This window comes from Lutra lutra, chromosome 1 (genome assembly GCF_902655055.1).
Source record: "Lutra lutra chromosome 1, mLutLut1.2, whole genome shotgun sequence".
NCBI classification, from domain to species: Eukaryota; Metazoa; Chordata; class Mammalia; order Carnivora; family Mustelidae; genus Lutra; species Lutra lutra.
Window position 1 is genome coordinate 216769844 of NC_062278.1, and position 19964 is coordinate 216789807.

At 42.1% G+C, this 19964-nt stretch overlaps 2 protein-coding genes across 3 annotated transcripts; one reads left to right on the forward strand and one right to left on the reverse strand.

The window, feature by feature from the left end:
• Nucleotides 1-843: 843 nt before the first annotated feature.
• LOC125085298 (olfactory receptor 7D2) lies at nucleotides 844-6720 on the reverse strand. Of its 2 annotated transcripts, XM_047703639.1 has the most exons (2): nucleotides 6710-6720; nucleotides 844-1771 (listed from the first exon to the last, which is right to left on the reverse strand). In XM_047703639.1, the coding sequence occupies exons 1-2, from the start codon at nucleotides 6718-6720 to the stop codon at nucleotides 844-846; spliced, it is 939 nt and encodes a 312-aa protein (XP_047559595.1). The 2 variants fall into 2 exon arrangements, with proteins under 2 accessions (XP_047559595.1, XP_047559597.1); XM_047703641.1 differs by lacking the exon at nucleotides 6710-6720 and having other exon boundaries at nucleotides 844-1785.
• A 10876-nt stretch (nucleotides 6721-17596) lies between these two features.
• On the forward strand, nucleotides 17597-18538 carry LOC125085370 (olfactory receptor 7A17-like). The gene has a single exon (XM_047703645.1). It carries the CDS (start codon nucleotides 17600-17602, stop codon nucleotides 18536-18538), a length of 939 nt encoding a protein of 312 aa, XP_047559601.1. The 5' UTR covers nucleotides 17597-17599.
• Nucleotides 18539-19964: the final 1426 nt, after the last annotated feature.

Consider the following 19964-nt stretch of genomic DNA (forward strand, 5'->3'; position numbering starts at 1 on the left):
TTACCACCTTTAACTTCAAGGGACAAAGAAAATTCCATTCTTTTGGGTATCCAATAGGAGGGGATAACCAGAAATATTGTCAACCAAGCAATAAAATTCACCATTGAACTGTACACATTGAAATCCATGTGAAAAGCTGGGCAGCTTGCTCCAAAAGTATGGGCTCAGGGTCAGAGTTCTGCGGTTGAATCCTGGTTTTGCCACTTGGTCTCTCTGTAATGTTGGGAAAGATTTTTAAGCTCTTAGATTCTCAATTTCCATAACTCTAAAATGAAGAGAGTAATCATTCCCATTAAGGAAAATGTCATAAGATAGGAGAGAGAAGTTAACATAGGCTTCCTATATAATAAGTACTGAAACACTGACTGTATTTTGATATGTATTTTATCCAGTTAAAAAAACCCAAAACACTGTTGGTAATACATGCACATGAACAACACAGATCTACAACAAAGCACATAGAAACAAGTTAAGGTAAATTATCAATAGTTTAGCATTCTCTGCCAACATCTGAGATAACAGATGTTGCAAATGCTCCAAATCCAAGTTTGGAATGCTCCAAATCCAAGTAAATGCTCCAAATCCAAGTTAGAACTTACTTGTGAGGAAGTAAGAGAGAAGATTGAGGACATACTTTTTGGACAGCAGAGAGGACAGAAAGATCATCAGATAAATAACGTGGAAGTTAATTGTTTAAAAGTGTGTGGAAACTAGGAGAGAGCAGTCATAGATTCTTCAGGATTAGGTGAAAGAGGGTTTGCAAGATTCAAGAGTAAACTTTAGAATCAAAGTTTTTTCCCTTGGGATCCATAAAACTTCGTAGTCCTGGGGCCAAGAGATCCATCACAGACAAGAGGTCGCTCTACTGAGAAGCCTTCCCAAAGCCCCCTTCACATCCTTGTTCCTCAAGCTGTAGATGAAGGGGTTCAGCATGGGGGTGACCACAGTGTACATCACCGAAGCCACAGAGACTTGCTGGGGGGAATGAGTTACTGCAGAAGTGAAGTAGACCCCAACACCTGTCCCATAAAATAAAGAAACTACTGAGAGGTGAGACCCACAGGTGGAAAATGCTTTTTGCTTCCCCCCAGATGAAGACATCTTCCTAATGGATGAAGCAATCTGTGAGTAGGAGAAAAGGATCCCAACAAGGGGAAAAACACCCAGCACACCAGTCATAAAGTATATCAGTGTGCTGTTCAGGAAGGTATCAGAGCAGGCCAGCTTGAGAATCTGTGTCAGTTCACAGAAGAAATGTGGAATTTCAAGATCTCTGCAGAAGCTTAGATGCATCATCAGAGAGATGTGAAGAAGGGATGTCATGACACCAACAAACCAGGTCATAAAAACCAGCAGGCCACAAAGGCAGGCATTCATGATGACTGTGTAGTGCAGTGGGTGGCAGATGGCCACAAACCGGTCATAGGCCATTACAGTTAGGAGTAGAGTGTCCAGGATAGGAAATAACATGGAAAAATAGACCTGCGTGAGGCAGTCCATGTAGGAGATGGCTTTGTTCTCTGTGTGGATGTTCAGCAGCACCTTGGGCACTATGGTGGTGCTGAAACAGATGTCGACCAAAGACAGGTTGGAGAGGAAGAAGTACATGGGGGTGTGGAGGTGGGGGTCAGAGCAGATGGCCAGGATGATGAGCAAGTTCCCGAGCACAGTGACTAAGAACATGGACAGGAACAGCCCGAATATGAAGGGCTGTAGTTCTGGATCCTCAGAGAGCCCAAGGAGGATGAACTCTAAAATTCCTGTTCGGTTTCTTGCTTCCATGAACCTGATATAGCTACAAAGGAAGAGACAAGAGCAACATGAATGAGCAGGAAACTGGTACCCTCCATGTAATAAAAATGTTGGCCATGCCTTTCACTCAAGTTATTTATGAAGTCAGTCACTTTGTGTAAGTGTTGGGTCTCCTTTCACTTATAAGTGAAATCTAAAAAAAAAATGGCATCTCTTATGCCATCCACTTATCTTGAGCAAACTAAGTCAGCTAGAGAAGGACAAATATATGATTTCACTTGCATGTGGAATTTAAGAAACAAAACAAACAATTATAATGGAAAGAGAGAGGAAAACCAGAGTGCCTGGGTGGCTCAGTTGGTTAAGCATCAGCTTTCAGCTCAGATCATGGTCTTAGGGTCCCAGGATCCAGGACCATGTTGGGCTACCTGCTCAGCAGGGAGTTTGCTTCTCCTCCCTCTGTCCTTCCTACTCTCATGCTTTCTTTCTCCCTCTCTAATAAATCAATAAAATCTTAAAGAGAGAGAGAGAGAGAGAGAGAAACCAAGAAATAGACTCTTAACTATAGAGAACAAGCTGATGGTTAACAGAGGAGGGGCTGGTAGGGGGTTGGGTTAAATAGGTGATGGGGATTAAAGAGTACATTTGTTGTGATGAACACGAGGTGTTGAATGAATGTGTTGAATCAGGGACACCTGGGTGACTCATTCAGTAAAGCATCTGCCTTTGGCTCAGGTCATGATCCCAGGGTTCTGGGATAGAGCCCTGCATTGGGCTCCCTGCTGACCTGGGAGCCTGCTTCTCTCTCTGCCACTCCCCCTGCTTTTGCTCTTTCTCTCTGTCAAATAAAGGAAATCTAAAAAAAAAAAACAAAAGAGAAAGTGTTGAATCTCTAAATTATATACTTAAAACTAATATTATACTATATGTTAACTAACTGGAATTTAAATAAAAACAAACCCCCCCAAAATTGAAAAAAAAATCCATTTTATAACAAGAGAAGTAAAATGCAATCCTACAGCATCGAGTTCAGAATTCTTAATTACCTATCTTTTTAAAAATTTTTTAAATTTAAATTCAATTTACTCAGCATATATTATATTTTTAGTTTCAGGGGTAGAATTTAATGATTCATCAGTTGCATGTAACACCCAGTGCTCATTACATCAAGTGCCCCCTTAATGCCTATCACCTAATTACCCCATCTCCTTCTCCTGATCTCCCCTCCAGCAACCCTCAGTTTGTTTCCTAGAGTTAAGAGTCCCTTATGGTTTGCCTCCCTCTCTGCTTTTTTTTTTTTAAGGTTTTATTTACTTATTTGACAGACAGAGATCACAAATAGGCAGAGAGGCAGGCAGAGAGAGAGAGGAGGAAGCAGGCTCCCCGCAGAGCAGAGAGCCCGATGCGGGGCTCGATCCCAGGATCCTGGGATCATGAGCCGAGCCGAAGGCAGAGGCTTTAACCCACTGAGCCACCCAGGCGCCCCTCCCTCTCTGTTTTTATCCTAATCACCTATCTTAAGCATCCATTTTATAGTAATCCTGTCGCGTGGTTATGGAGCCTCAAAATGGCACATCAACGTTATGTACCTCCTGGTAGGAGGCACCGGAAAGGACCCAATGTTACTTCCCTGAGATTCCTGCCAAGGATGCAGGACTTCAAACTAAAGACTAGGGAGCATTGGACAAACCCAAATTGAGGGACATTCTATACAAGTTCTGACCTGCGCCCTTCAAAAATGCCAATGTCATCAGATACAAAGATAGTCTAGAACTGTTCCAGATTAAAGGAAGCTTAAGAGATGTGTCAATCAAGAAATGCATGATCCTGGACCTTCGTTTGCCTCAGGATAATTTTCAAAATAGGAATGAGTTCTGTAAATTTGTAGTAGTATTATATCAATGTTACTATTTTGATTTTGATCATTGTATTGTGGTTGTGTGAGGAAAATGTCCTTGTTTTTAGGGAATACCAAAGAGTTAGAGGTAAAGAGGTACCATATTTGCAGTGTGACTTACTTGCAAATGGTTCTAAAAACACATATGAAGAAGAGGAAGAGAGAAAAATGGTTGAAGAAAAAGTAAAGGTGGTAAAATTTAACATTTGGGGGATCTGGTCAAGGATATACATAGGAGCTATTTATGTTGTTCTTCCAACTTTTCTGTCAATCTGAAATGAGGTCAAAATTAAAAGTTAAAAAGTAGCACTTTCACACAATGCCCAGTCCAAAAAAAGAAAAACAAAACAAAAAAAAAAAAACAAAAAAACAAACCAACAACAGAAAAACCCATCCATGAGATGTTGTCAGGAAAGAGTCAAACTTCTAAGGCCACCGCAGGTGAGGTGACCATTCACAGATTTATAGCCCATATTTACACTTCCCTAGAAACCCCAGCCAGGGGAATTAGTCTAAAGTGGTCCTAGATGAAACGCATTCTAGGTCTCAGGCAGAAGCAACACAAATCTCTTGGAAAGAGCTTTCACCTGAGGATGTCTGCCTCGGTGTCCACAAGGGAGATCGGTCTGAGATTTTTCTATCTTTTAACAGCCTTTCCATGCTTGCCTGTCAATGCTGGTTCCTTCCGACTTCCCAGTCTTATTAAGGGCCACACCAGCCCTTCCCTCCTGAAGCACCAACACTTCTGCCTTCTCAGGAATTCTAAAAATGTTGTGATTCTTCCCCCAACCATGCCGGTGGAGTACTGCCCTCCCTGCCGGGGCTCTTGCATGCCTTTGTCTTTCCTGTGATCATCCCTGTCCTTATTTCTCAGATGAAACATCACTTCCTCAGAGGAGTCTTCCCTGAGCCCTCCCTGCCCACCATGTGTGGTCCCTAATCCATGCCTTTATAGTCTCCTGCTATTTTCCTCACTGCACAAATCATAACTATATATTCACATTTACTTATGGAATTCTTTACTATCTGTCCCTCTCACCACTGAATCATAAACCACACAAGTTCAGATCACATGTTACAAAATTTACTTTTCCTCACATCCCCCCCACCCGTGCTTTGTACTCAAACATCATGGAAAGTGGAATAAAGACTGAAACCAAAAACGATCACATATATTACAAACCAGAAAGCTACAGGTTGATCTCACATTGACTGTGGAAGCAACAAACTGAAACAGAAAAAGATTCATGGAGCACGAATCAATTGATGCAGAAAATAATATAGCTTCAAAACAAATCAAAATACATTTAATTAAATCTAACAGTTACCGATGGGAAGGGAACAGGGTAAAATTTTACTCCCATGGAATCAAGAATACTGCCAAAAGGTGATCAAGAATAGCTATGTTAAAGCAAGGGTTAATCCAAGGTCCGTTACTAAACCCTAAGAAACAGACCAAGGAAACAAAAAGCTGAAAGGGGAAATGATGCCTGCTGTTGAAATTATTTAACATTGTCTCCAATTATTCAAAAGACATGCCCTAAGACAGAAAAGTGGATGTGATATATTAGGAAATCAGAAGCAAATCTGGCTGCTGTCAGCTGCTGCTGCAACACTGAAGAAAGTCAACTTAAACACAATTAGGATGAATCAGTGTCATTAGCTTCTTATGGATCTGTAAACAATCGATAGGAAAGACAAGAGAAAGGCCTATTCACAACTGCAGTGACAATATAGATAACACCCGGCTCAGAGTGAGAGTTGAGTATGTATTTCGTAAATCACAGAGTGTATACAACCTGGTAGAAACCAAGTCATGGTGGTGGTGGGGTGGAGAAGCAGATATCCATCTGGACAGAGATCCTTCAATTATTGCATGCACTAGAATCACCTAGAGGACTTGCTAAAACAGATTTCTGGGTCTCCCCCCAGAGTTTCTGTCAGCAGGTCTTGGGCAGGGACTGGGAAGATGCATTTTTTTTTAACGATTTTATTTATTTATTTGACAGAGAGAGAGAGCACAAATAGGCAGAGGCCGGCAGAGAGAAAAGGGGAAGCAGGCTCCCCGCTGAGCAGGGAGCCCGATGTGGGGCTCCATCCCAGGACCCTGAGATCATGACCTGAGCCAAAGGCAGAGGCTCAACCCACTGAGCCACCCAGGCGCCCCAGAAGATGCATTTCTAACAAGCTCCCAGGAGATGCTGCTGCAGCTGCTCCAGGAACCCCATTTTGAGAGCTACCACACTAGAGAAGCACAAGGAAGCCATGAGCAGGTGGGTTAGAAACTCTTAAGAGTCCACTTGAGGAAGTGCCCATGCCAGTGACACTGAGAAGTCGCTAGTTTCCAGAATGAGGGCCCATTAGAGCTGGCAGCGAAAGAAAATAGTAGCAGCGGAATCCAAAAAGACATAAATAACCAGGGAAATAAATTCCCGAGGTTAAAAAAAAAAAACAAAAAAAAAAACCAGCCATGTCATTATCCATCCTATTACCTCCTTCCCCCAACTGATTTTTAATCCTCCTTTTCACACCCAGTACTCACTAGGACCGTGTGACTCAACTGGCTGGCATTGCATAAAGAAATATTTGTGTAACCTCTTTCTCCTCTATTAGATGCGGATGACAGATTCTATACCAGAGAATGGCAGGGAGAGAGAACCTGTCACCAAGTCATATCTGTGAGAGGCACAGGGGCAGTCTCCTCCTGGTCAGGTGTCGCTGAACTATGGGTGAGGAAGCTAGGGAAGTGTTTATGGTTTCTCAAGTCCCTGGGGGGATGATTTCTCCTTGCTCTTCATTAAATAAATTGTTCCTCTGATGGGCTGTTCTTCAAGTCATTCAACTCCTTTGGGGTAACGAGAAAATGGCAGAACAGACCCGTGTGTGCTAATTCTGTTTTCCAGGAAGGCAGCTTTGGAGCCAGATGGATCTCTCTGTCCTCATGGGCTTATTCTTTCTTGGAAGAGCTTTCATCACTATGGATTTGCCTTTGAGGAAAAGTGGTTCCCCCTCAGGAATGTGTCCTTGCTGCAAAGACCCATCTCCCCATAGCCACAGTACTTAGGGCCCATCTCAAAGTAACACAGAAGAAAGAAAGATGCGCCTGTCTCAGTGAATCTCGTGTGACCATACTGTGACTGTATAGGCTATATGGTATCGAACACGGTGTGCAGATAAACAGTCCTGCTTCAAGAGAGGGAGGGTCAACTGTGTAAAATGATGACACTAGGTCAAGTAGTAAAGGCTGAACAATGTCCTTTGGATTTATTGACATGGAAAATAATAGAGTGATTTGGTGAAGGGGTGGGGAGGAGTCTGCTTATACAGGGACTGGGGGGGGGTGGCTCAGCAGTGAGGAAATTGACCTCTTGAGTGCAGAAAAGTGACCTCTTCATCTGTCAAGAATGTTCTCAATAGAGGGAGGGTAATACCATGTATTTTTCTCATTTTGGACATGAGAAAATATTTAAATGACAAAGGAAGCACTCCAGTGGATTGTAGAAAATTCAACTGAGGGGCGCCTGGGTGGCTCAGTGGGTTAAAGCCTCTGCCTTCAGCTCAGGTCATGATCCCTGGGATCGAGCCCCACATCGGGCTCTCTGGGCAGCGGGGAGCCTGCTTCCTCTTCTCTCCCTCTCTACCTGCCTCTCTGCCTACTTGTGATCTCTGTCAAGTAAATAAATAGAATCTTAAAAAAAAAAAGAAAATTCACCTGATATTCCATGATTTACCATAAAAACAAGTTCTGCCATATGTTTTTAAATGAATAAATCAAGGGCACTTGGGTGGTTCAGTTTGTTAAGCATTGACTCTGATCTCAGCTCAGGTCTTGATCTCAGGTTCGTGAGTTCAAGCCATGAGTTGGGTATGGAACCTGCTTAAAAAATGTTTAAAAATGAATAAATCGTTTATTTTAAAAATTATTTATTCTTAATTATAAGTGAAATGTATCATTTTTAATTAGTTGAGTAAATTAAAACTGGAATGATGAAATCAAAGTCAAATGTATTATTAACACAACTTTAGTGAGTAGATGAAATTTCCTGTCAACAAGTATAAACAGCTTTCTACCATATGTATATATATATATAAAACTTAACAAGCATTTGTAATCTCAGTGGTATAACCCAGCAGCCATTGGAACCATAACTACAAGACTTCAAATATTATATGGGAAATTTCTTCATCCTTTTTAGTAAATAGTCTTAGAGAGCAAAAACTTCACAATAGCAAGATTCAAAAAACCTATGACATGAATTCATATTTTTAGGCTATGAACAGAACACATTGCTTAATAAATTTAGAAATTCTTTGAGACAAAAATGTAACAAAACATTAATTGGACAGGGTCTCTTACACCACAAGACTCAGTTAAAGAAAATTATGTGCATTTTTTCAAAATTTGAATCAACTGTTGTCTGATATTCTTTATTTAGACCGTGGGCAATCATTCAGTTGAAACTTCTATGTTAAAAATATCCTTTTTTGACTTTTCCTGATATTTTCCTAACAAAATTTTGATAACTGAAAAAATATGTCTTATCATCCATCTAAAAAATCTTTCTCCTTATTTTCTGTGTAAGGTTCTGACCAATACCTGTAGCTGGCCAAAGTTGTAAGAACAAATCTGGAAAAAAAGGCTTTAAAACATCTGTTGGTTATACACCCATGTTCACAGAAGTTTATTCACATAGACAAAAGCTGGAAGCAACTAAAGTATCCACTGTGAGACTCACAGATGAACAAAATGTGGTGTAAACATACAGGGAATATTATTCACCCTAAAAAAGGAAGAAGTTCTGACATACACTATGACATGGATGAACATTGGAGACATTGTTCTAAGTGAAATAGGGCACTCCTGAAATGACAGAAACTGTATCACTCTACTTACGGGAAGTTCCTAGGGTAGTCAAATTTAGAGAGACAGAGAGGACATGGCGGGATCCAGGGGTGGGGCAGGGAGTGGGGGTGGTCATTGTTTCATGGGTACAGAGTCTCAGCTTGGAAAGATGAGAAAGTTCTGGAGATGGATGGAGGGGATGGTTGCACAACAATGTGAATGTACCTAATGCCACTGAACTGTGTACTAAAAGTGGTTAAGATGGTAACTTTTATATATATTTTTATTAATATATAATTATTAATATATATTATATTTATTATATATACTATATATAATATAGTGTGTGCAAAATAATATGGAAAATAATAGAAGGAGTGATTTGGTGAAGTGGTGGGGAATTCGCAGTGCATATATATGATATACCATATAATATATATACATACACACACACATATATAATATATAGTGATATATATTATATATATATAAGAAGTTGTCTGACTTCTAAAATTGATGTATATTCATTTTTTAAAAAATATTTATTTATGGGTTGCCTGGGTGGCTCAGTGGGTTGAGCCTCTGCCTTAGGCCCAGGTCATGATCTCAGGGTCCTGGGATCGAGCCCCACATTGGGCTCTCTGCTCAGCAGGGAGACTGTTTCCTCTTCTCTCTGCCTGCATCTCTGCCTACTTGTGATCTCTCTCTCTCTCTTAATAAATAAAATCTTTTTAAAAATAAAAAATATATATTTATTTATTTCAGAGAGAGAGAGCAGGAAGAAGAGCAGAGAGAGAGAATCTCAAGCAGACTCCCCACTGAGTGACGAGTCAGGACGTGGGGCTTGATCTCAGGACCCTGAGATCACGACCTGAGCCAAAATCAACAGTTGGACTCTTAAATGACTGAGCCACCCAGGGCAAAAAAATGAAAATAGTTCATTTTTACTATTAATTACCTACACCTGTTGTCCCGTTACAAAAATTAGTTGCAATCAATAGCATCTTGTTATTATTAAGGGATGCATTCAAAATTATCCTTGAAATCTGTCTAGGAATAATGGTTCTGTTGCTTAAGAGGGCATGTGTGAACTAAGGATGTGTCCTGGAAATCTTTCAAGTGAATGTCTTAATTAAAATATAGCAGACAGGATAAACAAATCATAGGTTTATACAGCTTGATGATGCTCTGTGGTGGTTATACTTGCATACTGCCAACCAGATTGAGCTCTGGAACAATTCCAGCATCCCAGAAATATACATTACTCCCCAAGATCATCATTATTCTGACATCCATCACCAGAGATTTGCTTTGTCCATTTTGGGCCTTTATATAAATGAGATCATGCTGGAAAAACATTTAAAAGAATGATTCCAGGACACCTGGGTAGCTCAGTGGGTTAAGCATCTGCCTTCAGCTCAGGCGGTGATCCCAGAGTCCTGGGATGAGTCCTGCATTGGGCTCCCTGCTCTGTGGGGAGCCTGCGCTCTTCTCCCTGCCTCTGCTTCTCTCTCTTGGCCTCTCATGAATAAATAAATAAAATCTTAAAAAAAAGACTTGACTAAAGATGTTTCTCAATCCTTAGATTTGTAAAGAAACTGGAGATGAAGTGAGAAGTTCCTTAAGGGAGGCTGTGTACCCTAGAGGCCACACCCAAGAGGAGAGGAATATTTTAGGGAGAAAACATCCCAGTAGGGACTGAGGAGTGGGGCTGGAAGACGTGCATGTATGTCTGGGGGTGGGGGGAACTGGGGCTGGGGGAAGTTGTGCAGATCCTACATGTGGCTCCAACTCTGCTCCCAGGGTGTAGACATGGCAGAAAATTCACCTCCCTGCCCCTTGAGAGGGGGTGGGGAGTCTCCAGAAACAATCAAAACAGCAATTTATTTAATGAGAAGGGAGGGAATGCAGCCCCAAAGAATCCTCCTGTGCCCTTCACCTCAGGGTCGCCTCTCCCTTGTCAGAAGGAAATGCCCTTGGGCCAGGCCAGGTGTCATTCTGGCCCTGGCCCCCCATGCTTAGTGGTCCCTGCTTCTCTGCCCTTATTTGTCTTCCATTGGGAGAAGCTAATATAATAGAGCCCAAATCTTCAGTAGTACCATTGTGCTGCCCTAGCCTTGCTCAGAAACTGCAGTGGCAAAGAGGTAAGACGAGGGCCAAAGACTTCACTTGCATGCTTTCCTGGCACATAGGTAGAGATGCAGAGAGGAAAAGCCCACCTAAATCAAGAAAAAGTCCCTGGCTCTGGACAGGGCTGTCAGAGCTCCACTGCGCATTATGTCCTTACCTCATCTCCAGCTCTGTTCTCCTTTCCCTGCCTCTTAGTTCTCGGTCTCGCCCTTGGTCTCTACCCACTTGAGCATCCCTCCCTTTTATTTTCTAGAGGGAACTTTACACATGTACGAAGTGTCTCCCTTATGCCTAACACTGAGCTAGGTACTGCATATAAGGAGGAAACTACAATGCGTTGCTTCCCTGAGAAGATGAAAGCCTCAGGATCAAACCCATGCAGGCACTATGACAGCTTGCCCCACATGTGGCCGGAGTCTAGAAGGTACAGAGGAGTTGCAAAGAGAGAGTGGTCAGCACTGCCTGGAGCACGTCAATGAAGATTTCAGGACAGAGCGTGGGAGGAGACATAGGACTTTCCCAGGTGAATAGGCAGGAAGAAGTCTCCAGGGGAAGGTAAATACAAAGGTCCAGAGCTACAAAATTGCATAGGATGTACCTAGAATCGTAAGAACTCTCGAGTATCTGATGTCAAAGCCTTAGTTTCTGATAGATAAAAATGTGACTCTCATACAAATATATGGTGAGTATTTGTCAAAGACTTATTTATTAATGAGGGAGCCAAGAGAGTAAAGCTAGTTTGCAGAGCATTTGAGGAACAGGGATTTATACAGGTAGGAAAGGAATAATGAAATGAGGTTTCCAAGTTGGATGCAGAAATACAGGAAAATAAAACTGTAGCTTTGGGGGCACCTGGGTGACTCAGTTAAGCATCTGTCTTCAGCTTAGGTCATGATCTCAGGGTCCTGGGATAAGCCCTGAATTGGGCTCTCTGCTCAGCTTCTCTCTCTACCTCAGCCTCTCCCCCTGCTCATGTTCTTTCTCTCAAAGGAATAAATAATTTTTTAAAAAGAGCTCATAAAAAGAGGATAGGGCATTGCCATAAAAATGATGTGAGGCCCTGGCACCTCGTTTAAATTCTTAAAAATTGGGGCACCTGGGTGGCTCAGTCTGTTAAGTGCCTGACTTAACAGCCCATATTGGGCTCCCTGGTCAGCAGGGAGTCTGTTTCTCCCTCTCCTTCTGCCCCTGCCACTGACTCGTGTGCTCATGCTCTCTCTCTCTCTCAAATAAATAAATAAAATCTTAAAAATTTTTTAAGACCCCTGTAGCTTTTGGTGTTATCTTCTCTACTAGATGGAGATTCATTGTCCCACAGGGCAAGGAACAATAACCTTTGGGGTGATCTTCTTAGCTGAACAGAAACATTTTGCATCTCTACTAGACAAAAATCACTTGAAGTTTATTAATCTCCTATGTGTTATCACTGATGTTACACAGTCCAGGTCTCAAGCAAATGAAGAGACATTCCCTCAGAAAATGGGAGAATTAGGGTGCCTTGGTGGCTCAGTGGGTTAAAGCCTCTGCCTTAGGCTCAGGTCATGATCTAAGGGTCCTGGGATCGAGCCCTGCATCCTGCTCTCTGCTCAGCAGGGAGCCTGCTTCCCTCTCTCTGCCTGCCTACTTGTGATATCTCTCTCTCTGTCAAATAAATAAACAAAATCTTTTTTAAAAATGGGAGAATTAAATTGGTCCATTCTGCAATACTTCAAGGTAATGTTCAAAAGAAATGCAGCCATCCTTTTGAGTAATTTAAAAGTTTTGGGTAATTTCCTCATTAATACAAAGGATGGATCCGAAGACAGGAGGGGATTGGTGGAATCGGTGATGAGGCCAGAGCAAGAAGACAGGGGCCAAACCATAAAGGGAGTGGAGTTTGGACCTTCCCCTGGAGGGATACTGAGCCGCTGAAAGACTTTTAAAAAAGATGTGAACAATGATGAGGTGGGAACCATCCTGATCTCTCCTGCATAATGGGCAAGAAGGGTGCCAGCCCATGTGTGACCCATATGAGAAGCTATAAGGACCTGAATTAAAGCCCCACTGGTGAGTGAAGGTGTTCAGTGAAAATTTTTGTTGCCATTTTGATACCAAAGACAGCCAGATTCTCCCGAAATACCGATCTTCAGGATAAGTTTTGCATCACAGTCATCCTTACCCATTCCTGACTCCTCATGTTCTATTGCATGGAAGGTCTCAGATGCCCCTACTATCCATGGAGTCCCAAAGCAATCAAATTTGCATTTGTCAGCTAGGCTAATTATATTCTTCTCACATCTGAAGAATCGGCCCTAAATCGGATCTTTCATTCTGCATGCCTGCCACATGCACACCCCACCACCACCACCACAACCGAGAGCACATACTCAGAATCAAAGCAAGGATCTCCAACACTTTGCCGGAATCATCAGCATGTCTGCCTTCCATCACTGGCCTGCAGACGGTGAACATTACTCCCAGTTCACCATCAGACTCATTAATGTTGCATCCCAGTGGAGAGGTTTTAGTTCTGCAGGCTGTTACCTTTTAGTTGCAATCATCAGATACAATACATACGCTTCTGTGATGGGAAATATTTGGTCAGTTCTGGGTATATGTGTGTGTGAGGGTATTTCTGTCCAGGAGATGGACATTCAGACCCCTAGACAGAGTGAAGAAGATTGCCCTTTCTGATGTGGGTGGGCCTCATCAGAGCTACTGCAGGCCTGTAGAGATCAAAAAGGCCGAGTAAGAGATCATTCCGTCTGTCTTACCGCCTTCAGGCTGGCTTGCCCCCTTGCAAAACTCAAGCCTGCCAGGCTTTTCAGACCGGAAATCACGCCAGCAGCTCTGGTTCTCAGGCCTTCAGGCTCTACCTATAAATACCGGTCACAGATCTGTTGGTTCTGTGTTTCTGGAGAATCCTTATTTTATAGCTTCTTCCCCTTGTTTCATCTCTGGATTTTTGTTTCTTTTACTCCTGCTTTCCCTTTTCTTCCCTCTTCCAAACTCCATTCCCTCTCTCCACCTGGCATAATGGCTCACACTATCTTTTATTCAGGGATTACTGTATTACTGACCTAACCAGGGGAACAGGGAGAAGAAGGGGCCATCCTGAAATCTGCTCAAATACATGAATATATTTCTCCATAATTTTTTTTATAATCACAAAGTAATATATGCTCATTATGGAAAACTAAGAAGACATAGAAAAAGAGGGGAAAAAAAAAGAAAATAGGCACCTATTCTCTTACCTCTCAGGAAAAGCAAGGTGGACAATCTGGTGAGTTTCTTTCCATAACAATTCACCTCTGGATGGCCCCTGTTCTATGTGAATGTCTCTTTAGTCTTCCCATTTCATTCTGTTCTTTCTATGTTCCACTCTACCATGGACACTTTGTTATGTTAGTTAAGGTTTCCTAACTGTCCTATTTAGGTTTTGAAAATATGCACTACTATAAACATTATGTCTGACAGCAATACTTCCAACAGCATACTCTAACTTGGCAACACCTGACAAATATTCTACTCCAACAGCAGAACTCCGATGCCAATATTCTAAATAATGTGATCGAACAGGAGACTCTACAGTGATTCTAGACCATAAACAGCAATGCTATCAACAGTCTCATTCCTAACTCTTTTTTTGGACGATATAAACTTTTCGTTTTTTCTTACTGCTTTTATTTTTTTATTTTGTAGTTCTTTTGTAGTTTTGAGTTTTTACTTAAATCCCCGTTAATGTACAGTGTAATATTAGTTTTCAATGTAGAATTCAGTGGTTCATCATTTACATACAACACTCAGTGCTCATCACGAGTGCCCTCCTTAAGGCCCATTACCCATTTAGCCCATCCCCCAACCTCCTCAGTTTGTTCTCTATAGTTAAGAGTCTGTTTCACGGTTTGCCTCTCTCTTTTCTTCCTCCCCATATTCATCTGTTTTGTTTCTTAAATTCCACATAGGAGTGAAATCATACAGTATTTGTTTCTCTGACTTTTCACTTAGTGTAATATACTGTATCTCCATCCACGCTGTTGCAAATGGCAAGATTTCATTCTCTTTATGGCTGAGTAATATCACAGTGTATGTATACACCACATCTTTATCCATTCATCAGACAATGGACATTTGGGCTCTTTCCATAGTTTGGCTCTTGTTGATAATGCTGCTATAATCATCAGGGGGCATGTGTCCCTTTGCATCAGTATTTTTGTATCCTTTGGGTAAATACCCAGTGTTGTAACTGCTGGGTCATAGAGTAGCTCTATTTTTAACTTTTTGAGGAACATCCATAATGCTTTCTAGAGTGGCTGCCCCAGTTCGCATTCCCACCACCAGTATAAGAGTGTCCCCTTTCTCCACATTCTCACCAACACCTGGTGTTTCCTGTGTTGTTGATTTTAGTCATTCTGACAGGTGTGAGGTGGTATCTCATTGCAGTTTTGAGTTGTATTTCCCTGATGATGAGTGATGTTGAGCATCTTTTCATGTGTCTGTTGGCCATCTGGATGTCTTCTTTGGAAAAATATCTATTTATGTCTTCTGCCCATTTTTTAACTGGGTTGTTTTTTGGGTGTTGAGGGTAATAAATTCATACTGTTTTTAAAAGTTTTCTAATATATTAAACTGTACTTTTATATTTCCTTATAATTTTTCCCTCTCTCAGACTTTAATTTGCTTTTTAATGCCATTTGGTATTATTATTTTTTGTGTGTGTGATGATTTAAAAAATTTTTTTTAAATTTTTTATTTTTTAAATTTCTTTTCAGTGTACCAGAATTCACTGTTTATGCACCACACCCAGTGCTCCATGCAATACATGCCCTCCATAATACCCACCACCAGGCTCACCCAACTTCCCACCCCCTGACCCTTCAAAACCCTCAGATTGTTTTTCAGAGTCCATAGTCCCTCATGGTTCATCTCCCCCTCCGATTTCCCCCGACTCCTTTCTCCTCTCCATCTCCCCATGTCCTCCATGTTATTTCTTATGCTCCACAAATAAGTGAAACCATATGATAACTGACTCTCTCTGCTTGACTTATTTCACTCAGCATAATCTCTTCCAGTCCAGTCCATGTTGATACAAAAGTTGGGTATTCATCCTTTCTGATGGAGGCATAATACTCCATAGTGTATATGGACCACATCTTCCTTATCCATTCATCCGTTGAAGGGCATCTTGGTTCTTTCCACAGTTTGGTGACCGTGGCCATTTGCTATGAACATTGGGGTGCAGATGGCCCTTCTTTTCACTACATCTGTATCTTTGGGGTAAATACCCAGTAGTGCAATTGCAGGGTCATAGGGTATTATTTTTTAAAAAAGATTTTATTTCTTTACCTGAGAGAGAGAACATGAGTGGGGTGAAGGTGAGGGGTAGAGGGAGAAGCAGATTCCCCACTGAGCCCTGTTTCAGGGCTCGATCCTGGGACCCCAGGATCACAACCTGAGCTGAAGGTAGACACCCCACCAACTGAGCTACCCAGGCACCCTATCATTTGGTTTTATTGATAAAACCATAATTTATTGTATATACTTTAAACAACTGATCTAATTCTTTATAATCTTTCACTATACTGCTTAGGAACTTTGTATACATTTTTTGAATGTATATAAAATTGAAGACAACTGCCTCTGAGTCTAGAAACTCCCTCCTGTCACAGCGACCTAATACCAAACATAAACTAAGGCTTCTTACTTTTTTTTTTTAACAGGTGAAATAAAAGGTAGGGCCTGCATTCCCTTTATGTTCAGTTGGAAAACCTTCATGATAAATGGTGTCTCTTCCTGGTTAGAGGATTTTATGATAGGGACTCGTCTTTACCATACCCTGAAAATTTCTTCTGTTACTCACTCAACCAAAATATACAGAGAGCACCAGGTACTGTGTTAAGGGCTTGGGATATAAAATGAAAATGAAATAGAAAAGGCAGAGTTGTCCTAACCTAAAGAAATGGAAGGAACTACAATACGAACTTGCAGAGAATAGTTAGAATGTATGGTTCGGGGGTGGGGAGGGTGATTTACTCTTTGGAATTGAAGCATATTGTGGTACCTTGATCATTATGATGGTGATAGAGGGACAAATTAGGACAGCAATGGAGGAGTTACTGTAATAATTAAAGAATTATCTATAAAATCTTTGCACAGCATCCTTATCTGAACCAAACAGCACAGAGAATGTGCTGTTCCTAGATACTAATAAGATACCAGGCACACACTGGTTAGCGGCATGAGAACAAAAAATATTACTAAATTCTGCAAGTCTTGATGATCTCCTTCTTCTCTGTTTCCCTGAACTTGAAGAGACCACAGACACAAGGCAGAATGGAGATGCTCATGAGACTAATGGTCCTCTCATAGGAATTATACAGCAGAGGTGGGACACCCATGCATGGGGGATGATGCAGAGGAGACCCCCACATGGTGTGGAACATTTATTTTTTTATTTTGTTTTGTTTTATTTTAATTTTTAAAAGATTTTACTTCTTTATTTGAGAGAGAGAGAGAATGAGCAGGTAAAGTGTCAGGCACAGGGAGAAGCAGGCTGGGCTCAGCAGGGAGCCTACCTTCTGCCCCCGATGCAGGGTGCAATTCCAGGACCCTGAGATCATGACCTGAGCTGAAGGCAGATGCTTAACCGACTGAGCTACCCAGGAGCCCCTTACTTTATTTTTTTAAGATTTTATTTTTAAGCTATCTCCACACTCAATGTGGGACTCGAACTCATAACCCCAAGATCAAGTGACCCATGCCCTGCCAACTAAGCCTACTGGCTGCCCCGGGACATTCATTTTAAAGAGGTGATCCTGGTAGTAGTGATAAAAACAGGAAGGGGAGGGTGTTATTGAAGAGATTTCGGTCAACTAAAGAAATCACAACCACAACTCTTATGTAAGACACAAGACCTCATGAGTTTGAAATATAATGGCACATTCTTCTTTTGTCATTGTTTTAACATTGCCTCTTTCCAGGCAATTTCCATAAGTCGTATGGAAGCTGGGAACCAAACAGTGGTTTTGAAATTCATCCTTCTGGGACTTTCAGAAGATATGGACCTGCATCCCTTCCTCTTTGGGTTGTTCCTATCCATGTTCCTGGTCACCGTGCTTGGGAACCTTCTCATCATCCTGGCCATCAACTCTGACTCCCGCCTCCACACACCCATGTACTTCTTCCTCTCCAACCTGTCCTTCACTGACATAGGTTTCACTTCTACCACTGTCCTCAAGATGCTAGTGAACATCCAGACACAGAGCAATACCATCACATATGAAGGCTGTCTTACGCAGATGTATTTTTTCATGATTTTTGCTGGACTAGATAATTTGCTACTGACAGTGATGGCCTATGATCGGTTTGTGGCCATCTGTCATCCCCTGCGCTATACAGTCATTATGAACCCTCGCCTTTGTGGTCTCCTGCTTCTGGTTTCTTGGTTAATCTGCCTGACATATTCTTTGTTGCAAAGCTTGATGTTTTTGAGGGTGTCCTTCTGCAAAGAGATAGAAATCCCCCACTTCTTCTGTGAACATACTCAGATCCTCAAGCTTGCCTGCTCTGACACCCTTACCAATGACATCCTGCTGTATTTTGTAACTGGCCTGCTGGGTGTTATTCCCCTGACTGTGATCCTTCTTTCTTATTATAGAATTATTTCCAGCATAATGGGCATTTCGTCGGTGGCAGGGAAGTATAAAGCCTTTTCCACCTGTGGGTCTCACCTCTTGGTTGTCTCCTTGTTTTATGGGGTAGGCCTTGGAGTCTACCTCACTTCTGGAACAACTCATCCCTCCAGAAAGGGCTCAATAGCCTCAGTGATGTACACGGTGGTCACCCCCATGCTGAACCCCTTCATCTACAGTCTGAGGAACAGGGATATGAAGAGGGCTCTGAGGAGACTTTTCAGGAGAGGAGTTTACTCTCAGTGAGATAACCAAATCTAAGGACAGACAACAGAGATCCGAAGTGCTGATAGCTGGTATTCCTGAGTATGTAATCTGAAGACAAAACATAAATACTATTCATGATTTACTAGAAGAAAAACATCCCTGAACTGAAGACAAGCTTGAAGCAGCACACCAAAAGTCCTATTGTTCATGCAAGAAAAAGAATAGTCAACCAATAACTCAACTTCTCATGAAAACATGCTATTTCCAGGACACAGACTCCTGTAAGCAAGCATCAGGGGAGGAGAAGGCAAATTGAGGAGTGTGTTGGGAAGAAGGGGGGCAGGAGTGACAAGCATTTCACATTACTGATTCGACTTTACCCCTCTCAGTTATATTTTGGCTTTTAGCACCAGGAATGCTGGACCATGGGTCTCCCTGGTCTCAGTGTGGAAACCATTATCTATCTGGGCAGTCTCATACTGATCTCTCTCACTCCATAAAATTTTACATACTGTATCTTGCTTTGGTGGTGGCCATTGACCTATACTTGGGATGTTAATAAGAAGCTTCTTTAGGAAACTCATTGTGGTGTCTATTTTAAGGGAAAGAAAATCCTGGCCCTTGTTGATCCATGTAAGAAGCAATCTACTTGCCATCTTCCTTGCCTGGTACACGCTTTGCCAAGTCTTCACGTGCCTGACTCCTTCTCACAATCAGGCTTCGAATCAAAACTGTCAACTCTTCAGAGGCCTACGCTGACCACCAGCTTCCTACAAGTCCAGATTTCATGGCACTTGCCATATTTTGAAGGGCAGCAGAGCAGTGTCCAAGAGGACTCTGGGCTCAAATCTGCCATCATTCACAATGGTGTGATCTTACACAAGTTACATCTCTGTGCCTCTATGTCCTTATCTGTAATAATGATGACAATACATTTCCTGAAGAGTTCTGGTGGGGACTAAATGTTACACTTAAGAGTGCTCAGAACAGTGTCTGGTATAAGCACTCAGTACATGTCAGCCATCATGATCCATGAGGGCCACCAAACTCTATATTGGCCACGAAAAGGTGCAGAGCTTTTGAACACCCTATTAACTACTTATACTGCCATGGAGCGAGGGGGATGGCACAGGGGAAGGATCTCCATTACCAGCAGGACAGGTTTGGAAAAACTGGCTAGAGAGGATTGAACAGGCTATGGTAAATTAGATGGAGCTGAGTGCCTCTCCAGAGGTGACTCAGGGCACCAACGGAGCCACATAGGGGAGGGGCCCTGTTCAAAGCTAAGCTCTCTGAACAGCCCCAGGAGCACATGCTGGAGGCCAGATCCGCACAAACCAGGAGAGGACTTTCCTGAACCTAGAGTTTAGGATTAAACCAAGAAATGGCCCCAGATAGAGATTCCCCACAACAGGGAACTGAGAGGGCAAAGCATCCTTTTTACTGGTTGAGACAGATTGGGTAG